The 24954-nt window shown below is 38.5% G+C and overlaps 1 protein-coding gene across 3 annotated transcripts in view; it reads right to left on the bottom strand.

The window, feature by feature from the left end:
• The window catches only part of SMARCAD1 (SWI/SNF-related, matrix-associated actin-dependent regulator of chromatin, subfamily a, containing DEAD/H box 1), a 45681-nt gene that overhangs the window by 2598 nt on the left and 18129 nt on the right, over window positions 1-24954 (bottom strand). For all 3 annotated transcript variants that reach the window (XM_037379429.1, XM_037379443.1, XM_037379437.1), the window contains exons 6-21: window positions 21814-21902; window positions 19720-19809; window positions 19010-19094; window positions 17163-17554; window positions 10152-10354; window positions 9196-9286; window positions 7870-7969; window positions 6314-6373; window positions 6028-6103; window positions 5423-5558; window positions 4268-4405; window positions 3862-3957; window positions 2900-3017; window positions 2519-2640; window positions 1185-1373; window positions 168-286 (exon numbers count right to left, since the gene is read on the bottom strand). In XM_037379429.1, the coding sequence (XP_037235326.1) occupies window positions 168-286; window positions 1185-1373; window positions 2519-2640; window positions 2900-3017; window positions 3862-3957; window positions 4268-4405; window positions 5423-5558; window positions 6028-6103; window positions 6314-6373; window positions 7870-7969; window positions 9196-9286; window positions 10152-10354; window positions 17163-17554; window positions 19010-19094; window positions 19720-19809; window positions 21814-21902 (2104 nt within the window). The remainder of the gene's footprint in view (window positions 1-167; window positions 287-1184; window positions 1374-2518; window positions 2641-2899; window positions 3018-3861; window positions 3958-4267; window positions 4406-5422; window positions 5559-6027; window positions 6104-6313; window positions 6374-7869; window positions 7970-9195; window positions 9287-10151; window positions 10355-17162; window positions 17555-19009; window positions 19095-19719; window positions 19810-21813; window positions 21903-24954) is intronic.

Here is a 24954-nt window from a genome sequence, read left to right as displayed (position 1 = left end):
ACTAAGGCAATCTGAAATCCAACATTAAACCCCTTCTATAGTCAATGCCCAGTGACCACAGAATTCCACACATTGGAAAACAAAGGTAAGGGTTTTAAGCCACCTCCCCCACTCCTCCATGCACACATCCATTTTTTCCTCTCTCATCTTCAGCAAGTGTCACGTACCTATCAGAAATCTGTGTTTTTCCATCCAACCTAATATATCTATGTTGCCGGTGTTTTAGGAAAACTTCCAAGATATCCAGCATCATAGTAAACTGGCTAAACAGTACAACTCTGTCACCCTGGAAATGACAAAGCAAAACAAAAGTTTTAAACCACACCAATTACAAATAACAAACTATACTAATACTTTACTGGTGCAAATACATGCTTTTACTTTGAATTCCTGTTTTCCGAACTAAAAGACTAAGCTGAAATTCATCAAGTCAGGACTGACTCTCAGTGAAGATACCATATCCAGTATTTCTGCTGCATTAACCCACATTTTGTCCAATAGTTTAGTTACTTTGCACTTAGGTGACTCAAGCAATCTAGAAATCACGTCAAAATCATAAATGCCAGATCTACTCCATTATAAACGTCAACAAAATGTTTTCGTTAAATACCTATATTTAAGCTATATTCTATATAAAAGAGTGCTACTGTTCTGTGTTATCTGAAATAATTGAACAGATACATAGCACACACTTATGTAAATTCAGGATACACTGAAGTATTATGGTACGTGCTTATTTGTAAAGTAAGTTGGTTCGAATCTATGACTTTAACAGTGACCTCTTCTTACCTTCATGCTGCCTTAACATATACATGATTATTCTGATGTAATACAGTCTTATTCAACTGCCAAAAGAGGGTCAAAATTCATGAGCTGTGAAAATGATGCTAACCCTCCTGTACATTTGAGAAAGTAGTGGTAACCTGCGATGAATATCCTGAAACTTGGAAAAAATGGGAAAGCTTATTTTAGCTGTGTCTCCAGTAACATGCATATGCAGGGCTGCACGTGAAAAGCTGTGAGTATTGCTTTGCAATACTACACGTGCACTAAATCACACTCTAATACCCCACAGAATAGCAACTGGGTTGCATATAAAACTAGCAGATGTTAATTTAACCAGTTACTTAGAGCCACCCTTTAGATCGACAGGAAAAGGTATTTCAGCCATCTGTAGTACCAACCTTCTCTTTAAGGTCAGAGAGAATGCATTCCAGTGCTCTAAACTTCCCAGAATCCAAGATCTGATCCATGTCTAACTTGAAGTCGCTGACATGAGAATATTGCTTACAAAGCAAATGCAGCTCAAAATCTGTCATTACTGTCATATCTTCAAAGATAAGGTCAGGATTAGCATCACAATGCGTGGGTTCCTGTTAGCAAAAAATCAAGGGAAATAATGCAATACACAGTCTCACCAGACAGACAAGAAAAAACAAAAGACACCACACAATAACATCCAAAATTTCTGAAAGAACAGAGTAGCACAACTAGACATGGACAAATGCCAGAGCGTGGCTCATGCAAGCAACAAAAGATGAACTCTGCAACCCCAGGTTTTATAGTAGAGGATCATTACTTCGCAATTTAGCTTTTACAAGAATTTGTACTACCAAAAGCTATGAAGTATATGCTTAACCTCCATAGCAATTACCTAGTACCCATCAAGCCCTACGACCTTTTACCCCTGTATCAGACCTCTTCCCCTGAAGGCACATTCCCTAAAAGGGAGGTCCAATCCTTGGATAGATGGTAGAAGACATGGGAAGCCCAGCCCAAGATGTAGGGTGGGTAGAGGGATGTCATGCCTGGAAGAAAGAGGAAAAGAAAAGCCACATCTGGAGAGTACGATGGTATGAGTAGGAATAAAAAGGGACAAAAATCCTTCATAAACCAATGGGTCACTTCTTCCCTTCCCCCCCAGCCTTGACTGGCTTTATTTTAAAACAAAGCTGAAGATATTCAAAGCCAGCTGCAACTTTCTTAGGGCACCTGCTGCATATTCAGTTGTGGTTTTTTTTTTATACTTTAGAAAGAAGCAACAATTTTCCCCAAACTCCACAGGCATTAACCCCAGCCAAATTACAAAAAAAAAGTCCTCAATAGTTCAGTACTTATGCCTTCCCTATGTTAGTTCTGTACAGCCTAGATTTCTTGCTACTCAGAAGATACTAGTAAACTCAAGTGCCCACCCATGATTTTTTTCTTACTTTGGTTTTAAATTTTGGGGTGGAGGGAAGAGGCATTACGGGGGAGCTAATAAAAAGGTGCTAACTGCAGTCCCACAACTGTTCCCTCCCTTCTAGTATCTGATCCAAAAAATCAGTGTTAAGCACATACAGAGCTTGATAAGAGCACTGGATAGATGCAGAGAAATAAAAAGCAGCAACAATTAAGTTTTGTGAAGACACACTTTTGACCAGAGGACTGACAATAAAAAAAATAAAAAATAAATCTATTTAAGTTGCATTAAGAATTCTGAGAATTTAATGATTGCTTTTCAATTTCATCACCTTACCTTGAGCATAAGCATGGACATTGTCCTGAGCTTGTCAGTCGTGTAATACTGACGATGCAGAAGAGGGTGATTAGCCATTTTTCTAAGTTGCATCATTACATTTCCCATATCTGAGTTTTTCTCTGTAAACAAAAAAATAAGGTAGATTCAGCAGTAGTACATAGATGCCTACCTGACATCTTCATCTCTCAGGAGAACTTCATTTGTAAGAACCGAATTTGACACTGTACCCATTACCTGAACTTACAAAAATTTCACAGAAGGGATAAAGTCAGTTTAGGATTATCAGGCGTTTCTACAAAGCAAGGGCTTTCAAAGGTCATTCAACATATGTCTGGGCATGAAAAAAATCCAGCAAAAGGAAACAAGATCCTCACATACCATTACTGTTAATAGTTTTCTTGAGCTTGTTTAAAAGATCACAGTATAGTTGTTCCTGTTTCTCAGACATGGCACATAATTCAGTGAGATCTTTTTTGGGAGGTAGTTGTTTCAGGACCTGACAAAATGAAAACATACCAGGTAAAAACTGTACTGTAGTGAGTGGTCAGTAATTCCGTACTATTGTACAAGCCTGCTTTTAAGGCACTCCATTCTCCACATCCCAACTCCTTTCACTGGCTGCAACTTGGCTAAGTCAGCAGTTTAACTTACTCATAACTTGATTTGGATTGTACATCACCCCCTCCATCAAGTAACACTGTCTGCACACTCCAAAACTGCAAAAAATAGTAATACAGGCAATACCCAGAACCTACTCCCCTGCTCATCAGAGATACCCTCTTCAAACCACTGATTAATAAATTATGCAATTACACAGAAACGCTTTTTGGATCACTATTAAGTTTTCCCTTTCTTTTATATATGCAATTCTAGAGAGAATTTAAATGGGTTTTGGGGTTTAGAATGAAAAACAATCTGATGATAGCAAAATAACTTAACACACACATTTCTAGTCATACATATACACACATACATAAATGCACATTTACAGCACATTTCAGTTAAAACATCATTACACAAATATTTTAGTGTTAACATGGAGGATTTCTCACTTCTCATCACTTTGCCATGCACTAAATCATCTTTTGCTGATCCTTCCTTACTAAAATTCTCAACTGTAAATAGTCAGCAAATAATAAGCATCAAAACCTGATGCTGCAGCAGGTCATGTTTTTACTCGCAACTTCTATAATACGAGTAATAGCTCAAGTTTCTTGCTCTTCCTAGATAAACAGCTAAAATAAGTACTGAAAAAATATGACCTTAAATTCTACTGTTAGTCCCAAAGATTATCAGGCCTTTTAATAATATGAAGCCATTATTTTAAAGGCAAAAATTACCTCATCCTTTACTCTCCTTAAGATGAATGGTTTTATTATCTGCTTTGCATGTGCAATCCTCTCCTTTTCATATATGCTTTGTTCTTCAGCACTCTTCTAAGGAAAATATTGCAAGAACTTAATTACAATGTGAAATTTTCAGCAGTAACACTATATTAACTATTTTAACTTGATGAAAAACCCAGCCAGAACAGACAGATCCAACAGGACCATTAGTATTCCAAGATATCCTGTTACAACACGTTCTTACTTTAAAAGGTTTATTTTGCTGTTTCCTTTTCTAAATTTTCATAATCTTATTACCTGTTTCCATAAGATACCAATAAAAGCAGAGTTACGCAGCAACAGGAGTGTTCTAGCAAAAAAAAATTAAATTATTTTCAAGACTACAGTATATAATACTTACTGTTTTTGAAGAGAATGTCCTTCGGATTTCACTTGTGCTACTGCTGAACATATGTGGCATGACAAAATTCAAGAGAGACATCAATTCCAACAGATTATTTTGAACTGGAGTTCCCGTTAGCAGTAAGCGATTCTTTGCCTGTTTGTCCAAAGTGGAAAACAGGAGTGAGAAACATTAGTCAAACAGGTTAAAAATATACATTGGCAGAAACAAAAGAGATATGGAGAAGTTAGAAAATGAGCTTGGCTTAAATTGCAACTATTTAAACTTCACATATATTTACATTTTTAATTATTTTATTTTAAAATTTTAAATTATTAATAATTTCCTCGTGAAGTCTACAAAACAGTTTACAGATCTGTGGGGAACTGAGCACCTACCAATTTAAAACTTTCAGTCTAGATGTAAGAAAAGCCCTCCTGCATCCTACTGAAGTTTTTCTTGTTTATTTTGGTTGTTTTTTTAATTAATGTGCTAATTGTTGCTCCCATATCATATCTTTTCTAACATCATACAGTACTTGCACAGAAGTTTTGAATTGCAAGAACAAGTCACACTAATTGCTTAAAGATCAGTTTCTTAAAAAGGCTTTTGATGAAAATATTATCTTGAACAATAAGTCACAATAAGTGATCATAAGTACATTATTACTGTATAAATAATACAATGCTAAATCATAATCAGAGAAAGAGCTGTACTCAAATTTTATCTTTTTCTAAATGCTGCTGCCTCAGGCTGCAAGCTACAAGAAACAATTTTTTAAAGCTAGCTTTTCTTGCACAGTCCTATCAAAAGTAGATCCTTAAATACCACAATATTTCAGCACAAGTCACCAGACTAGCATCTTTGCAGTCTTTACTACTGTGGGATAAAACTGGAAAATCCCTTAATACCAAAACAGAACCACTTCCATCATTGTAACGACGCTATGGGAAACGTATTACATTTATTTGGGAGCCTGTCTCCCTGAAAGAGTTTACAATGCAGGATCCGCTCCTAAGACCACACCACTTACATCCACTTGCATACTCTAGTTTCTGGAACATTATGTGTATATGAACTTTACAGTTAGTAATCCATTTCCCCCACTCTGTAACTACAAATAGAAAAAACAGGAGTTGTCCCCTCCAGTCCAGCAGTAACTAAACCTCTTACATTAATTGTCATAAGGTGCTGGTAGCGTACAGAGCTCATGTTCTTGAGCATATGACCTTCATCAAAAATTGCATAGTTAAGCTTCAACCTGCGAAACAGTCCTCGATCATCTGAGCTGCTAATTGCACAGTTGTATCTGTCAGAGAAAAATACCACAAAAGATACATTAAATGCAAATTCAACATGAACATGCTGTTGTCAGAATCAAATTAGGTTCTCTAAGATACTGAAGAGTTATGGAGAGAATGTGCGAGGGCCAGTAAGTAAAACTGCCTAGAAGTAACTAACCATATCACAGTTTTCTACTGGCAGATAATTACAGTTTACTTGATGAGCCAGCGCTCTCAGTAACACGTTCCAAAAAAAGTGTGCAAATCTATTACAAAGTAGTAGGTATCTATTAGCACGTATTATTACTAGACAATAGACAAAGCATCTGTTACATAGTATCTGTTACACACGAATAAACCCCTAAATAACAATTACCTGAAAAGTACAGTTCCCTTCCCGTCTCACCAAACTGCAAACACACTGTGCTTTGTTGTGCCGCTAGAGGTCAGCGGGAGCTAACTAAAGCTCGCTTGTTATTTAATTACCGTACTTACGTAGTTACAATCACATTGAAGTCGACAACTTTATTATTAATGTCCACCCTGAGATGTTTCCTGTCTTCTTGGGATCCTACAAAAGGACAAACCACAAAATGAATATTATTACGTAGATCTATATACATATAAAAAATTAAGACAGTACACAGAAATGCATTCCTCAATATGTATGTTTATTTAAACAACTGTCTTAAACAATGCTTCCATAAGCAACTCATCTTTTCTTAGGCTGACCGTGCAGGCAACTGTATTATGGGACTCATTTCTAAATTAGATTCCTCACCATAATAAAAAAGGACGTTCAGTTCAGGACACCACAGATGAACTTCTCTTATCCAGTTATCTGTAAGACATTAAAATAAAGAACAAGTAATTTATACTTTATTACGTCTTACTTAACTTCAGACACACCTCGGCATTAAACCAAACAGCTGATTTTAAAGCAAAGCTGTTTCCATTCTCCTCAAGGTTAAGAAACTTTCTGTCCAAATGCTGGAAAAGCGATAATATTTAGGGAAATTAAACAACCCCCCAGCTGGGCTTTAAGTAACTCAGCCAGCTTGCACTTTAAACGCCTACAGCAACAGACCCTGCACGGTCTGTAACCACTATGTAAAAAGAATACAACACACAAATTCTCAGCCCGATTTCTTCCGTAGATAGTTAATTCCTCAGAAAGCAAATCCCTTCATTTGTCAGTACTTGCATCCAGAGGCGTTTTGTCAGGACAGACTGTCCCCCAGCGGGAGCAGGTAAGGAAGCCTGACACTCGCCCCAGCTCCAGGTGTCTGGCCAGCACAGTGGCCATTGGTGATGTTATCGTGCCCAAGGGGACACTGTTTGACAGCCGACACAAATGTTGACCCCAAACCGTATCAGAAAGGTGTCTCTGCTGAATGCCACTTGACCTGGGCCAGACCCAGATTAGGGCTGAGGAGATACCTCTGGAGAAAAGTCAGAAAAGCTGGAGACTGACCATGCTTCCCAGGCATCTCTGTGCTGGATGGCTCAGGCCAACCTGCCACCACAATTCATGAGCCTCTATGATTCACTTTGCAAAAGCACCTTTCTTTACACCTTTATGTACACCTTGTGTTTTAAGTAACATGCATTTTTAAGAGTTACCTAAAAAAAAAAAAAAAAAAAAAAAGATTCTAGTGGATTTTAAAATCACACTGAAAACAGCAATTTCAAACTAATGTTGAACCAGAAGCTTTTCTGATGTGTTAGGAGAAATTTTTGAAGCCCAGCATCTTCTTTCTAAATTAAACTTGCTACTTTCTCCTTTCTATAATCATTCAACAAAACCAAACTGAACCCTACAGAGAGCTAGTTTCTGCTCTAACTCATCAGCCTCCCTGACATATTTCATTCCACCATATTCTTCCTGCCTTCAAATGAGGTCATTAAACAATCAAAAGTACTAAAAGACAACGCAGCCTTATCGTTTTAGGATTTTGATCTGCTTTGACAGATCCTGTGTAGCAAAAAGGACAAATGCCTCAAATGCCACGAAACCTAACCCTAAACACAGCCTAAAAACTAGGAATTTCAGCCAAAATTCAGTAACCGAAAAGACTACTTTGCTAAACAAGTTCGAATTTTAACTAGCAGCTTTATTTTTTGTGACACATACAGTGTATATTAAAAAAAAAATTTCCACAGTGGGTCTAATTCAGAACAAGCATGCCTTCAGTATGGTTTTCATTCCAATTCAAATTACCCGAGTTGAATATCACCATAAATAAGTTAAGCTTGCTTTCACAAAGTTATCTTTGTTTCACAGTCTGGACATATTTTTTTTTCTTAAATAAAAGAATTTTGAAGCTTGTAACTTACCTAATGTTGAAGCTGGCACAACTATCAAATGGGGACCCCTATTGCCCTCTTGATAGAGATAAGCTAGAAATGCAATAGCTTGAATTGTTTTTCCTAAGCCCTAAGAGAAAACAAAGCCATTTAAACAAAATTTACAGTCTGTAGAACACAGTGCTTTGTACTCATAAGACAATTACAGTGCAGTCAATGTTAACTAACAATTAACATCTGCATAGAAAAATTGTTCTGTTTAACTGTATTGTTTTAGAGAAGACAATTCCTTAAGTACCATCACAGTCAAACTCAATCATCTGTCCAGCTCAACATTTGAGCATGAGAGTTCCACCTTTTCCATTTATGAAGTTTTTCATTTTAGTTCAAATTCATCCTTCAAATCTCCAAAAATTTACCCTCCTGAAACAGTACTGCAGACAAATGATTACTTGAAAACTCACTGCTTCTTTCTATTTGAGCCAGTTGTACAAAGGGTATTCCAGCCATTTCTGAAGTGGAATTTAATATGGAAATGAGATTTAAGATAAGCCTGTGTATCCACCAGTACTCACTTTCCAGTCTTCTGCATCATGGATTTAAAAATCCATCTTATCTATCACACAATAGGGACACAGGGTACTTCTAACAAATATGAAATATATGGAAGTTGAGAAATGTGACTAAGTCTTAGTGAAGTAAACCTACCCATTCACTCATGGTTCGTCACCAGATGAACAGCAGCCAGGATTAAAAGCAATGACAACAATTTAGCAGCTGCTTCACCAAGTTTGTTCTGTTGTACAGTTGCTGGGGGTGTCAGTACCAAGCAAAACCTCAAACCCATAAGCTTCTCTCTCATGTCAAAACTTACAGGGAACACAATGACAAGTGATGGTTCAAATGCTGCAGAAATGGAAAAAGGTTTCTGCCCACTTAGTTTTTTCTGTATTGTTAACTACCTGTTTTGAAACTGATGGAAAAATGTAGAAGACAGGGGCTCACTACAACTAAATGCTGGACAAGTAGAATGAGTTCCATTTACGGGCAAGGAGCTATTAAAATGAATGGTTTGAGGATAGTCTGCTGTGGTAGAAACTGCTTCCATTCCATCAGAAGATACTGTGTAACTTATAGTTATTGGTCTCCACGAATCTTAGGCTCCCTTCAATTTTCAAATTTAAAGTATGAACTCAGCAGCTTCTAAACATTTGAAGAAATTGTTTGCAATTTCAGCTAAATTAGCTAAAACAAATTAATTACAAACTGCTTGGGGTTTCTAGGAAATGAAAGAATTTAACAAAGTCATTTCTCCAATACTTTTAACATTTCTTAAATAATCAGTTTCACACTTACCATTTCATCAGCCAATATGCCATTCAATCCGTGTTTATGTAGCAGTGCTAACCAGTTCAAACCAATCTTCTGATATGGCTTGAGTTCCAAACTGTGAAGACATCAAGCTCAACATGTCACCATCTTTTATTTTTTTCTCCACAAAACACAACTTCACACTTAATGTTAATCACAGAATGCTAAGTTTAACGTTGCCTATATTTTAATGTATTCCAGATCTCCTCATGTAGTGAAAAACACGAAATTTATAACGTCATCTTAATACCAAAGAGCATTTCTGGACTTTTAAAGTAGTTTATCTGAACTTCCGTACACCCTAGTGATCAAAATGAATGTTACAATAAATACTGCCACCCAGCATACGCATTTTCATTCCTTCTAAGCTCTCTTTTTATTCCAAATATCCAGTTGGAGATCCTTACCAATTTACCTCTCTGAAAAATCCTTCCCCCCAACATATCCCCAGTGCCCCTTGCACAACATAGTGTTCTAGGTCATTTTGTACATCTCAACATCCTGACCAAACTCTTCAGTCTGGCTGACGTAAAGCTTACACCTTTGCTCAGATTCATTTCAATTTGGCATATTTGCAATATAAGGTCCCCCATTATGGAAACAATTTTGTTTGGCCTTTTGTTTTAAGTTTATAACTCATGACTCCATGACTCCAGGTTGGCTTCTACGTTCATAAAAAAATACAGCAAGTAAGAGAAGGTATTGAGAACCATTTTATCTTTTTGGTTTTTACATTCTTACCCTTCTTACCAGCTTTCCTGATACACTTAAATCATTTGTTGATTCCCTCAAGTGTTGCACATCACTATATTGCCCACTGAGAGCTGGAAAGTGTCAAAACATTTGCAACTACTTTCAGAGGCTACAGTTTTGAAAAATCCCAGTCTTCAAGTATACCTTATTATCCAACAGCCTTTTAAGTATACAAAAAGGAAAGATACCTCCGATTCAGAATGGAGGGTTGCTCTATGTTCCATCCACATCCTCCATCTTCAGTAATCTTCGTTACTTGTTTTGTCAGTTTATTTGAAATGTCTTCACATTTATTCATGAGCTTTAGAACCACATCCCTCTCCTTCAGCAGTATCTTGCAGTTCCACACTATGTCTTCCGACAAACCAGTAGTCTTCGTCATTTTTGTAAACTGCAAAATCATTACAAAAACCCAAATTATGAACACCGTTAACAGCAGCAAAGGTGCTAAGACGAATATCCACAGCTGCTGCAGGCAGCAAGTAATTCAAGTAGCAGACAGCAACTTTGACCTCCTCTCAAAACTTCAACTATTCTTTACACACTTGGCCTGCTGCAATCCACACCAAAGGTCATCATTACAGCTCCTTGCACTGTCAAAGATACCTTAAAAATAAAAGGGACAATTTCTCTGAAGAGTTTCATACAGGAGCTTTAAACTCTTAAAATCCTCAAGGGGAAGCAACATACAGCACAAAGTAAAATCTGAAGGCCAGGCCCACTAGCAGAACAAAACCACAAAAGAAAAAAAACAAACCCCAAACCGATTATCGTTAGATCTCCTTTTAAGCAATTCCTATTAGATACTAAAGATTTAAGATGTAAGCATCACGTAGGCATCAAGACAATAGCCTTCTTCATAGGTTGCTTTAAGATTTTGTTACAAATCTGTCTGGAGCTCAGTATTACTCGGTCCCAGTTCTAACTGCACCACAAATGACACCAAGTTGGGCTCAGGCAGACTGGAAAAAAAAAAAATTATCAAGGGATAAGAAACATCCCAAAACTATGTCAGTTTTTTTGTGGTCACCAAGTATTGACAAGCCCAAGAGACCAGCAAGACCTGGTTCTTACTTTTCAGTGCTTCACATGTCAGTGTTGGAGAAGATTTTCTTTACCAAGCTAGCATTCACCTAAACTCTTGCAATGAGCCCAACCTCCTGTGAAACTTATAAAACATGAGCTTGCACAAATCCACCAGGTCAATTAGCACTTGCAGATACATTTTCATTGGCAGTACCGCCATCCCCACAAGGTGTTAGCACCATTCCGTTTCTCCAATTTTTGTATGTGCATATTTCAAGTGAGCCTTATCCTCATTTTACAGAGGGACAAACAAGATAAAACACGCAAATACGTTTTCTAAATGTCATGGCAAACAGGCTAGTAGAGAACAAGTCAAGACACCAGAATCTCAGTGTAAATACTAACATAAGGCCTGCCCGCCACTCCTGAGCACGCCTAATTTACAAAGATCACACCAAACGCCAGCAGCTGAGCCATGCTGACAGACCATATTCAGTATCATTGTGGCTCCCTATCCCTCAGTAGGGTATTCCCTCCTATCCCAGCTGAGAGGAGATCTGCAAGCACTGTAACTGCTCTGCCACCATATCCTTACCTCCTCAAAACGTCTTCCCACCGTGTCCAAGGCTGACTTTCTCCTCTGCTTTGTACTCCCAGTCTGCTACTAAAAGCAGAGGTTGCTTCACTCATGCTTGCTAGGATACACATCTAATCTAGCAATTTTTTTTTTTTTTTTTAAATAATGGCTCCATGTCACAACCCTTCCTGTATCAATCACGAATGCATGCTTCTCCAAGAGCTCTTGATCTTTGTTGTGGTAATTGCTCCTCACAAGTCTTTCTCACAACCTTGTGCCGGCCACACACCTACCACGTGATATTGCGCCTTTAAAACCTGCAATTTTCCAAATCTTTTTCCTTTTAAATCATAAAGCACTATTCGTTTTGACACAGGAACCTTACTTCCACTACTTGCTTCCTTAAGTCCACACTAGTTCCAAAACGTAGCAGAAGGACATATAAAGTAACTTCACTAGAACATGGATATTCTCTGTTTTACAGCTAAGAAGCTTGATGTCGTGTCAAAACAGGCCCTCCAGGCCCATCAGCTTCTCCTGGATTCCACACTGGGCCATCTGCAAAAAGTGTAAAACCTCCTCAATTTTTTTTCCTACAGTAACTGGGGTCATATTTGTAATTATAGTATTTTCACATGTATTTATGCATACAGTTATTTCACTGTAAAAAACAGGTATCTTCCTTTCTAATTAGTGGATGTAAAGAATTGAATAATACAAGATCCTTTAGATTTGCCATCCTTTTATTAAAACAGAAGTAATTTCCACACAGACTTTTCTGGATTTTAAGTCAAGGATCAGTTAAAATTTAGTACAAGACTCCACAGGCGTATATCCTCCAAGGATTCCTTCCTTTAAAAAAAAAAGAAGGGGTCATATGATCCAGCCATTATGTGTTAAGTAACTGATCAATATTGCCACATTGTAGAGTAAAAGTAAGCTTTGTTAAGCTGACCTGTACGAGCAGGCTATGATTTGACACCCACCCCCATTTAAAAAAAAAATAAAAATAAAAATGTGTGATGCCCTCTACTGACAGCCTGCCATTATGGTTTTGGTTTTTTCGGGTTTGTTTGCAGTTTTGTTCCATTTTCAACAAAACCTAGAAAGTTTACCAACATACAGGTTAAACCAGGCTAAGGCACAAATGTCAACACTTGTGAAGATGTTGTCTAAATAGACAGCCCTATTTAGAAATAAAAGAGGGATGTAAAGAACATGATTTTTAATAGGCCATGAAAAAATTTCAACACTTGTTTTGATGCCTAAAGCTTTGGTTGGCATGATTATAAATCCTGTAATAAACAAATAAAGGCACGGAGAATGAAGCCATCTGTTATTAACAAATAGTATTGTTTTATGTCAGCACATAAACATTCATCCCCAAGTCAGAACAAGAAAAACTTTAGCCACAAGTTTACATGTGAAACACACGATGTTACCCTGTTGTGCAGAATACAACACAGATCCTTGGGGGGGCCTTCGGTTTACTAGAGGTTCTGATATCCTCCCAGGTTCATTTTTTTCAAGTGAGGTCCAGAAAATCTGAGACCATCACAGACAGCTGAACCCATGAGCTTCCACAGCACACTTTGAAGAAAGGTCCATTGGAGTCACGGGCTGCAGCAGTGCCCCACGGTACATAACCACTGCACCAGTGTGCTTTGCTCAGCCATACTTTACACCACTTGAAGGCGATTTAGGATTTCACTTTACTGCTTAGGGCCAAATTCAGCCTACACCTCAATCAAAAAATTCCAGTTGCACTTCAAGCAGCTGCCATTTCTAATGCGATACATTTGCTGCTTCCCTTCAGTTTGCTTTGGTGCAAGGTATTTCTGCATTTCCAGCTATTTTGGTCTTCATAGCAGTTTGTACATGTGCAGCCAAACAAAGATGAGATATAATAAAGCCAAAGTTATTCTGTACACTACTGCAGAGTACAGAACATGATGTGCAAGTAAGTCCATCTTTGACTGCTCAGTTCTCCCATTCCCCTAAAAGTGATAAGCTAAATATATGCTATGTCAGAATTTCTATGTAATATTCTGTGTCTGTTTAACTTGTGTGTACTCCTTCAGAATTTGTAATTTTTAAAACAATAGACATGTTTTAATTCACAGTCTTTAAGTGCTACAGGAGATGGCCAATTTCATGATAATACCGAGAGAAATGAGCAGATACAGAAAAATCTCATACAGATACATAAGTTTCTACACTAAAAGGGAATTCAAGCAGTTAATAATTATAAGCCTTAAACATCAGAAACCAAATAGCATTAAACTCCCTCCAGTTTGTACCCCTGCATTTGCCAGAGGCAGTGTGAAATTGCATTGGCCAAGGAACAGAACACCACCCCGGACCCCAAAAGCTCAGTGGGGCTCCTCCTGGAGCCAGTCTTGGCTCTGCCCTTGCTTCTTGGCACACACTGAACGCAGGCAGGTACTGCCATTACGTGACAGTGTTTACAGCCTGTCTGCTGAGGAAACTGCACTGAGAGCTGACGTTTCCAACACCAGCAAATTCCAATAGCTTGCAAAAGACAGGGCTGTTAAAATATAATTAGGCACCAACGAGTTTTTTAGAGAGATGAGGGTGAGGAGGAATGGCAATGCGTGCCCAGAACTGCTTCCACCAAGGAAAGCAATCTTGCTGACTGCTGGCCCGCAATGTGTGCCAGTGGAGTGTCACCAGGACCCCAAAGCAAACAGAGGAGGACAGTAGGAACCCAACATAGCAAAGGACCCAGCAGGAGGGGAGGTATCTCTAGCAGCTTGTTATCTATCTGTTGGCTTATTAATGCATGTCCACCCCAAGGAAGCCCAAGGCACGAAGCTGGTACGCAGCAAGCCTACACTGTGAAAGAAAAACATCAGCGAACACTGATCCCTTGCAAAAAAGCCACCTGACGTGACATCAGACCAAGACACCAGGAAGTGGCCTTTCCTCTTCAACCTGCCCTGCAGTCTGCTTGTCTTCACCCTGTCCTCCACAGCCAGCCACTTTCTCGATGCTCCTCCCTCCCTTTCCTCCTAGCCCTCACTGCCCCACTTTTATAATGTGCCTACCCCTGCACTTCCACCTTCTCCCCTTATGATATAATCCCCAATTCCCATCAGGAGAAAGCTGCTCCTCATGAACTTCTGCTCCGGCATCTCCCATTTGGGCATCACACCTCCTCCTCTGTCTCAGCTCCACACTCGGGCTTGCTTCTACAGGCACCTGGGACCACCCTTCCAAACCTTCCGCCCTCAGAAAGCAACGTGCAATTTTAAGCTGTGAATATGACAAGTACTCAGAAATGCACTCTCTTGGAGCACACACCCCAGTCTGTTTTGTACCTACTGCTCTCCCTATGCACACGATGTGTTCTGGAGAGAGGCCACTGGTCCTCACACAGAGAAGCATCGCTTCTCCAAAGGAGGCGACATAAAAAGGACTAAAGCCTCAAGGACGTACCCAAGCACTCTTCATGCAAGTTAAGTGTTCGAGAGGAGGCACTCCCAGCTAGTCATCTCCAGCACTGAAGAGTGCATAAAACTACCCTCCTGGAAAAAGTAATTGATCTACAGTACGAGCATTTCTAAACTGGCAGAGGAATTAGTCCCCTTGAGCAAGGACATGTTCAGCTCTCTCCATTTATTTTTTGAGAACACTGTTAAATTTTTTTTTTCCTCTGTGTATTTGAAGTGTTACTAGATCAAGTTAAGCATCTGTCTTAAACATCTGCTCCAAAGAATAAGCATTTTCAAGTGTTCTTTAACTTCACAAGCCTGACATTTGTTTAAATCCATCTGACAAAAAAAAAAATCTTAGTCCAACTTATAAAGCTTGTCTAGAATAAAAAAGCCTTTTTAATTTACATTTTCCTGGAATAAGACATTCCATTTCCAAATAAGTAGGCTTTAGTTTTAATCTCGGGCTGAGAGCCTCAAGATCTTCCTCGATTCTAATAACAAACAAGTGGTAACAACTTCTAGTGCTGTACGTTATGTTACGAAAAGGGAATCAGGTCACAGAAAGGGAGACCTTAAAACTAAGCCAATTTCTTTAATGCTGAAACTGAATCACCTCTCTCCATTATTCTACCACTCTTATTAATTAGCAGGAAAAAGGTTGGTCACTGAGCTACTGGAACTTTATAAACAATTAAATCCACACTGCTATGAAACATCTGCTAAAATCGGTTGCAAACAACTACTCTGGGCAAGTATTCACAATTCTACATAAACATGTGGTTGCTGACAGCAGCAATCTTTATGTGAGAAATTCTGAATGCAAACAGGCCCATGCAGCTTTTTAACTGTTAACTATTTTACACAGAAAAGGAGAACAGCCCTGTAGCAAATATTTCTGTGAAGAATTAAGCTCAGGCATAATCCAACAAGTTTAGAAAGGCACAGCCATATGACAGATGTTCTGTAAGAAGCCAAAGGCTTGGGGCAAAACGGATTTCTTTTGCAGCATACCTGCACCTTTATTTTTTTTCAAGTATCCTCCTCCTGTCTCCCCCCCCTTGCAACACACCAAACAAAGATCATTTTGTTTTCCTTGAAAATCTGTTTAGTATCTCTTACTATTTTGCGGTAAAACATTTCACACTGAGTAATAAACGTTACTGTTTTACACATATTGAAGAAGTTCTATTGTGCTCTGAAAAAATACAAGTGGATCTTGCGTACATCAGTGGGGGAGGTTTCAGAACACATACTGATGCAAAAACACAACAATTACTGTGTAAGAGGGCCTACGCACAGTTAACTGCTTTTAAATCCAAAGCACTAACAAATTAAACCAAAGAAAACTGCCATAATGCACTTCAGATTTCTTACCAGGACGTTGCTCTTATCGGGTCTGGTATCTTGCATTTAACTGAATCTGCATGAAATGTGAAGGCAACAAACCAACCATGGGAAACATTTGAAAGTAACATCCCAGTGACAACAGATGATCTACTTACCAAGAGATACCGTTTTCCCTTCTGTTGTGAATTGTGGTTTAGTCTTCTGATGCTTTACCCTTTATTAATAAAAACACAGCAGCTTGCTCCACTAAAAATGGCTGCATTGCTTAGCTAGAAAAACCATGCTAGAGATTAAGCTGCAGTAGATTAAAGAAGAAAAAAAAAAAAGACAACGACTCTTTCTTGTGTGAAACTGAAAATATCCATATTGGCACCTTCACTCATGGAGCTACCCTGGAAGCTGCTGCTGCTGCAATTCAAGTATCTGCAGTAAAGGTCCTGCCACGTTCTTGCCTCCTGCATGGGTTTTCAGCTACAAGAGCTCAAAACAGGCTAGCAAACACCTCCTTCCCAAGTGAAAGCTCTAATTTCTTCTTCTGCAGCGAAATCAACCAACTTTCTATGCTACCGAGTGAGTGACAGTAATGTCAGCCAATCAGCTTGAGTTTTCCAGGAAAATCACCCCTTAATTCATTCAAAATCAGGTCATATGACACTATTTGAAATGCTATTGGCTTAGGAGGAACATAGCTTTTTAGCCTAATCAGGGTAAGGCCACCCATCTAAGCCTCCCTAGGCTGAAGCCACCTTGACTCTAGGCAGGCTAAGGATCCGAAAAGAATGCAGACCTACCAGAGCCTCCCAGCTGTTAAAGGGCCGGAGTGCTATTATCTTCTGAGCCTTTTTCTGAGAACACTGGGGAATCAAAGTCAGTTCGCACGGGGAAGCATCCTGCAGGAAGCTGAGGATTTTTGCTTTGTAGCCATCCTCCATCACTTCGTCGCCACTGCTGTAGTCCTCATCAAGGGAGCTACCACCATCTTCAGAAGCTGACTCGTCCTCCGAGTCTTCTGTGTCTCTTTTAGTACTCCAAACACTCCTTTTGCCTTTGTCCTTTTTCTGAAATCCATTCTGTTCTTTCTTAGAAGATTTCTGCTTTGGCTTCTCTTTACTCTCGTCACTTCTGCTCTTGGCAGAGTCTTCAGTCCAGTCAGAAGCCTCACTTTTGGGAGGAAATTCCATGCCTATGCATGCAATATAGAAGGCAACAGGTCAACACATACCGATTAAAGGTGAATTAAAATCCACTGTTCTTCCCAAATAAAACCTATATAGATATAAACCACAATTCTAGTATTTATTATACAACTCAACAGCAGGTGTTACTAAGAGAAAAGAGCAAACACCATGCAAGCCTTTTTAAAACACATAAGTAGTACCAACTGTGAACGTAAGATGAGCAGTGCTAATTTGTATACTGCTCCAATAGCAGAAGGTTTTAAGTAAATACAGATGATTAACACTATGTGAGCTGCAAAAGCTCCAAGGTAAGAGCAGATAGTTAAGATGTATGTATTGCTAGGATGAGAGACTTGTCCCACTCCACCCAACTGCAGAGATACTAATTCTGCTGATGTCAGAAAAGCAAGCCTACTTCCACCACAAAAAATTATCTATTTTTTCCATTTTAACGTGTCTCAGTACAGCATTAGAGGTGGGACAACAAAAACATGCACTTGTTAAAGACATTCAAAGAATGTGGTATTCCCGACCAAATTAACCCTATTGTCTTAAAATAAGATAGAGGTTATTTAACAGAATGTGAGCAAGTTATTTTCGGAAGTAACTTGTATAGTGTTTTGTTTTCTCTTTGGAACAAAGCATTCGCAACACTATCCTCTGCCCAATCTCAGCTTGCTGCTGACTGACTCCAACCCCAATATCTAACTTCTCAAAAGCAGCAGCAAAGACCCAACTTCATGCACATGATGGCTCTCTCCACTTGCAAAGAATCCAATTAAGAATACTGTCCTACTCCAAGAATATTTAAATAGCTGATACAGCAAAACATATATGTATCTGTCAGCTGTGTAACACTGAAAAATAATCAGCTCATTAAACAGTATTTAAGGTCTAACTCACAGATTTACCTGGAATCACTAGTTTTGCTCCTTAACACATTTAATGCACTGGTATTTATAACCTGGTTACATAATTTAAGGCCTATTTCTAGTATTTTCCTCTCATGGAATATATTTTAAAAGGATAAAATAGCATATGTCACTTGTCACCTATGCAGTTTTTTGTAATTACTGGATTTACAGATTACTCTAGTTAAAAAATGAAACTTATTTTTCAACTATCGGGAGGGGAGCAGGTGTCAGCTTTGACACATTTCTAAATATATTTTATGATACACCCATAGGTAATTACAACTTCTTATGTAAATCTGAATTAGCAAGGCAAAGGTATTTATCTCTGCTTACAAAGCAAAAGATGAAATAATCATGACAAAAATTAAAAAAAAAGAAAAAATAGTTTCCTTCTTTTATACTCCCCCTAATACTAATTTCCAGTATCATTAGAAGCTTCTAGGCATAGTGCTGTCAGGGCTGTCATTGCTGGACATTAGAAAAAATTTGTATCACAAGTTTGTTTGTTTTATCTCGAGATAAAATAGATTATAAATCTGTCTTTACCCTCATCATCTTCTGCAAAAACTCTCAGGGCCTCCAGTGCTTCATGAAACACCCAGTTATGCTCCTGAAGCACATCTCTCAGTTCCTAGTAAAAGAAGAGAAATTTTGTATTGTGGTAAGATAAACGAAACCTTAAGTTCTGTGGATAACAACATTACAGCACTAAGTTTAAATTGCACAAGGCAAAGAAACCCCCTGTGAATCAGTTGACCCAAAATTAAGGAAATCAAAAGGAGAAAACCCTTCAGTTTATCCTTACACCCCAAGTTTAGGCAGAGCTGCACCCCACTGTTCAAAAGGGTAAGAACATACACAAACAAGCCTTGCTTCCAACAATTTAAAGCATAGTAGTAAAATGCCCTGATCAGCTAAACTAATACATAGCACACAGTACATTCAGTCATCCAGGGGAGAAGAGTGTAAGGAAGGAAAGCAGAATACTTTCCCCATGCTTTTTTATAATAGGTTATCAAATCTGATTATGTCAGCCTTGTCATGGGACCAAAAAAGTAGGATGACAAGTTCCATATAGTCCTGATTACATCCAACTGCTCCCAGTTCAGGGCAAGTTACATTCCAAAAGCAGCAACAGCAAGGACCTTCCTACCCTGGACTCTTTTCAAGAGAGCTGCTGGTGTAAGGACTGTTTCATGTGGGCTATTTTCTTAAGCAGTCAAAACCTGATGTGCCATCAGCGGACATGAGCTCACCTCCTTATCCAGTCCAGGGAATGTGTTCTGCAGCTTCTTCACAAGCATCTCTTGCCTCTCCCATTGTCTTTGGGGATCTGTCTCATCCAGCTACCATTAAAAAAGAAATCCATTAGGTTTAATATAAATTGTAAGCACAGAAACAGAAAAAAATAATTAAAAATCAAATTAATCATTATTGTTACTCTTAAAGAGCTAGTCTAAACGACAAAAGCACTTAAAGACAAACCCAAGTTGCAGAAGTGATTTTTAATACATACTCAATGGTCAAAACAAGACCCAAACTTTTATAAGCACAAAAAAAATGTGCATTCATGAAAGACTGATATTCTTTACTTGATAAGCATACACAGTGCAAAGTTACACACCACAAGGCAAATAATATAGAACTATCCAGTTTGCATTTCTTTAAAGTAAAAAGTACTAATTCTGAATAATATTTAAGGCAGAAGATAGCAGGGTTAACAGTCAGTTAAGTTAGATTACCGAGCATGCAGTATTTAATCCACCAGAGCCTATGAACATGGTAAATGGTGTATTTATATTAAAATTTACAGGTAAAAAAATTCCACAAGTACTATTTCATAGCACCATGGAGTCACATCAAAAGCTGGAAGAAGTTTACATCAATAATAGCTTCATTAATAGCTACTATCAGCCTGCAAAAAGGGAGGTTTTCTTATCAACGAGTGCCAAAACATCTACATGCCAAAAACTACTCCATACATATTCACCACAAAAAATTATGCAAGTTTCTTCACAGAACTTTAAATGCAAAGTGGTTATACCTATCTACAGCAGGGATGCCAACAGGTTTGATCAATATTTACTTTATGGAATGATGCTATTTGCTGAAACAGCACAAACCAGATCACCAAGAAACGTTCCGAGTAACAGAGGGCACTGTTCCTCTCCTCAGTGAGCCTATGGTACCATGAAGAGTACGGCCACAGTACATGTAATAGCTGGCAACGCGCACTCTATAGTCTTAGAAACCAGCAGAAAAGCGAAGAGTGAGAAAAAAAATCCCTGCAAGGTTTCTCACTATAATTCTTTATTACAAATTCTATAACCCCATGCGTTACAGCTGTATTTTTCCCACTCCTTCCCCTTTTGACTGCAGCAGAACTGTTAAGCAGAGAAATCAAGCTGCTGCATGAAACCAGGTCCAGTGAAGCACCGTTTGCTAGGCTGGCTGGGTAAGAAATTCCATAATCTCTTTTGTAACCTAACCCAGGCATTTGGTGAAGAGGAACAAACCCAAACACCAGCAAATCTTGCCTCACAAAATTCACAGCTCTCCTCCAGGAAGTATTATTGCTTCTGAGCAGTATTATTTTTGCATTTATGAAAAACTCTGCGTTTTCTTCATTTTCTTCTGCCTGAAGAGAGCATTTGGTTAAATTTCAACCCAAAGAAAGTCACACCATCCTCCATCCAGCCTCCAGTATTTACTGTAGAATTCCCTTTCGCTACCCTAAGTGGCATTCAAGGAGGTCTAATGGGATGCTGGGAGCCAGCCTCATGACAGCACTGCAGGACCATGCGTAAGATCTGTAAAATACCAACCTGAATGCACCAGGATCATTACATAGTTCCTATTTATTAACAGAGGTCAACGTAATCATTCCTTTACAGGTAACCCATGATTTCCTTTTAAAGATCTCCCTAAGTCATAGTTCCAACATATATGTAAACAACACTGCTCCTGTAAGAACCACAGAACAGGCAGTTTGGCAAGGTGATCCATAGGCTATAACTTCCACTGATGTTCACAAGAACTGAACGGTACCCAGCGCTTCACAAGAACTGAACGGTACCCAGCGCTTCACATGCCTGTTCACTTGCTTTCAAAGGAGTGGTTGGTGGCAAGCAGCGGTAACTGGGATACAAACCTACAAACACTAAAGAACAAAGCAGGTAATTCCACTTAGAATTGCCAAGGAGAAGAAAACAGAAAAACCTCAGATGGCAAGATTTGAATTTGATTGGATTTTCTGACAGAACACACCAAATTCATGATGCCACTGTCATTGACCAAGTCAGGTAATTCCACTTATGTTACAATGCGCAGAGAGAAAAACCATTACTTACGTAATGAGCTTTTGGCTTTTTTGTGACTTGCTCATTTCTGGTTTTGTCATTTGTGGGAGAACCTTTTCGTTTCCTTTTCTGAGAGGCAGCTTTAAAAAGAATCAAGGCAGAAAAGAAGAATTAATTACTCTCATTAAATTCACCCAAAACAGTAGGATTATTCAGACCGATCCTATAGTAGCTACTTTTTAACCACACAAGATGTTTACTAGTATCCGTAATAGTTTGTTATAGTCCACAGATACATTTAAACTTCCATCAAAACAGCTGCTTGAAAGTACATGTTTATTTACCTTCACTTTCTTTTAGCAGTCCGGCAATTAATCAATTACCTCTCATATATAACAACTGAAATAGCTTTTTTTTAATTGACAACTGTTTTACACACAAATTGCATAAATGTGTATCTCTTGGTTTTATTCAAGCTGACTGCTTTTGGAAAGCCAGTATTTAATCAAGGCTGAACTGCAATTGTGAGGTGGAATATGTACATCACTGCCAATCTGCAAGCACTGATGACTGACTTCTGGCTCAGGTGCACATCAGAGACATTACCACCAAACAGTTGTCAACATTTAATCCAAATATCTGAAAGAAAACTATGCACATTAGAGTTGGCGGTAACAAAATATCAGTGATAACCATATTACTTATGAATAGTTCATATTAGCCAGAACTTTCTGAGTATCTTTGGGCCCTGGTGATTATCAGATTAAGACTTGCCCAGTCAGGTGCATTTTCTGACTGCCACTGTGCACACCTCATGAAGGCAAGAAGACATTACCACTATTTCTCCACACAGGCTTTGCTTGAAGCAGCAGCTGTTACAAGACCAAATTATTACAAAAATTCCTAGACCATGATCTGAAATAGTCCTGCAAGTTAAATCCTTTTTGGAAGAGTAACTGCCTGCAGAACTTTTGCAGAACTTTGTTTTGTAGTGATACTTCTGAGCAATTTGCATGAGAAGATTTTTTTTTTTTTTTCTTTCAACCTTTTCTAAAGCTTGGGCCACATGATGTTTCAAGGTCCCTTCCAACCTGGGCTGTTCTATAATTCTATGTCTGATATCAGCATCTCTGGCCAGCTTCCCCTCCCAGACTGCCCAAGGACCCCAGCGAACAAGCACACATACACAGAGTACACTTGTTTTCCAATCCAAAAGACTGCCTGGGTGATCAAAACAGTTTTAGTTGTGGAAAATTAAAGTAGCTACATCTTCTCACAAAAAAAATCATTTTGTGTTGAAATACTTTCAAATAAATTTTCTACTAGATTCATTCGCTCTTTCTGACATCAGAGATATGGCATATATTTTTTTAAAAAATAAATCACTAAAATATCCCAAAGGTAGAAGAGCAAAGCATCAGTAATTCTCCCTTAAATGAAGGATCTGGCAATAATTACCAGAAAACACTGATAAGACTTTTTCAAAGTCTATGTATTCGTATATATAGGTATAAATATATACCAGAAGCACAGTTCAAAGCATCCAGAGAACGTGCCAAGAGAAAGGAGGTAGCCCTCCTTCACCATTCAGACCTTGACCTATCTGCCCAAGAACTTCATTTAAACAATATTGCCAGGAAAAGCCACGCTACTAGCTTAAGTCTGAGAAATGTGCATTTTTTTTTGGACACCAAAGCTAAGGGTTGTTAGGTTGGGTAAAGCACTAGAAGTCATGGAGGCTTCATGCTATTACTGCTTAAGCTCAATTAAAACTGCATTCAGGATAGGTAATGCTGAATACAGTGACCCTGCAAACCTCTTTGCCCTAAAAAATACACGGGCTCCACATAAGAGTACTTGAAAGATTTCCCCGCTTTGAAGTCATGTGCTGAGCACTCAATAGTCTTTGAAGAAAGCCCAATCGTGAACAATTTTAGAAACAATTAAACTGTAGGAAAGGATCTGGATAACCATGGTCTCAGGAACATATCAACATAGAATTATTCAGAAATCAATCTGTGGTCTTCTGAAACCCTCCACATCTGCAAATGAAAATAAAAATTCCAGCTGTCTGAAGACATCCACTTTACAGGTACACTTCATCATTCACTCCTGTACTAAGGAAGCATACAGCTAAGGGGATGAAGAAACTATTACTGCTAGACAGGAACCATCCTTGGAGTGGAGGCAGGGCACATCAAGCCTTCCAGAAGAATCGTTCTCTCCATAAATTTTATGATTAATGACAATGAGAAAAGCAGCTCCAGGGTTTCAAAATTTAGACAGGCACATTTAATTACTGCTACTGTTACTTGCTGCTATCACTACAAAAAAAAAAGTTACTGTGACTTCCCTGGCTGTTACAACAGAAACAGTCATTTCTGTCTGTTCAAAAAGCAGCGAACATCAGCCAGGTTTCCATGGGCTTCAGCTCAGAAGCACCCTTACAATTCCATGGTTTTCAAGATGCACAGAAAACAACACCAGAAGCCAATTACAAGCAGCAGGTATTACTATAACTTTCGTTCATACACATATTTTCAGTGAGTCACATCTGATCTTCATACCTATAAGTCATCTGCAATGCTTCTTGTTTTAATTGTATACAATTTGATTTAAGCCATAAATAAGTTTTTCATCATTCTAAAAGGACAGAAAAATTTGAGGACGACTCAGCCACAATTTTTTGGCAAAGCCATGCTTCACGACACCGTATCTTGTCCCTGACCTCTCACAGAGTCAACACTTCACAAGTGTATCATAAGTTGACACAGGTAAGCAGATGTTCAGTAATGTTTCCATTTTTAAAAAATGTGTCCAAAATGAGGTGATTTATACCATCATTTTCAGGCATGCCTACTCCTAACTAAATATTTTAAACAACAGCTGTGATTAGTGAGAATTTTGCTTCCAAGAAGATTCTTCTGTGGGCTTGTACTGAAAGGATGTGAAACAGCATCCTTAGATCAACACAAATGGCCAAAAGGCAGGGCCTACATACCAGAAATCAAAGTGTTTCAGTTCAAACATTGAACTGCAACAAAGTTTAAGGATGTGTATTAGCTTCAATTGGTTTAAAAGGGAACAAGACTGAGAAGTAGTGTGTTCCTCACAAAATAGATTTATTTTCTTATTGCCAGCATCCAAGAAGTGTTATCTACAGAATCTGATCATGCATATAGTGATAACCTC

This window comes from Falco rusticolus, chromosome 1 (assembly GCF_015220075.1).
Source record: "Falco rusticolus isolate bFalRus1 chromosome 1, bFalRus1.pri, whole genome shotgun sequence".
Lineage (NCBI taxonomy): Eukaryota > Metazoa > Chordata > Aves > Falconiformes > Falconidae > Falco > Falco rusticolus.
This window is presented reverse-complemented; position numbering and strand designations above follow the sequence as displayed.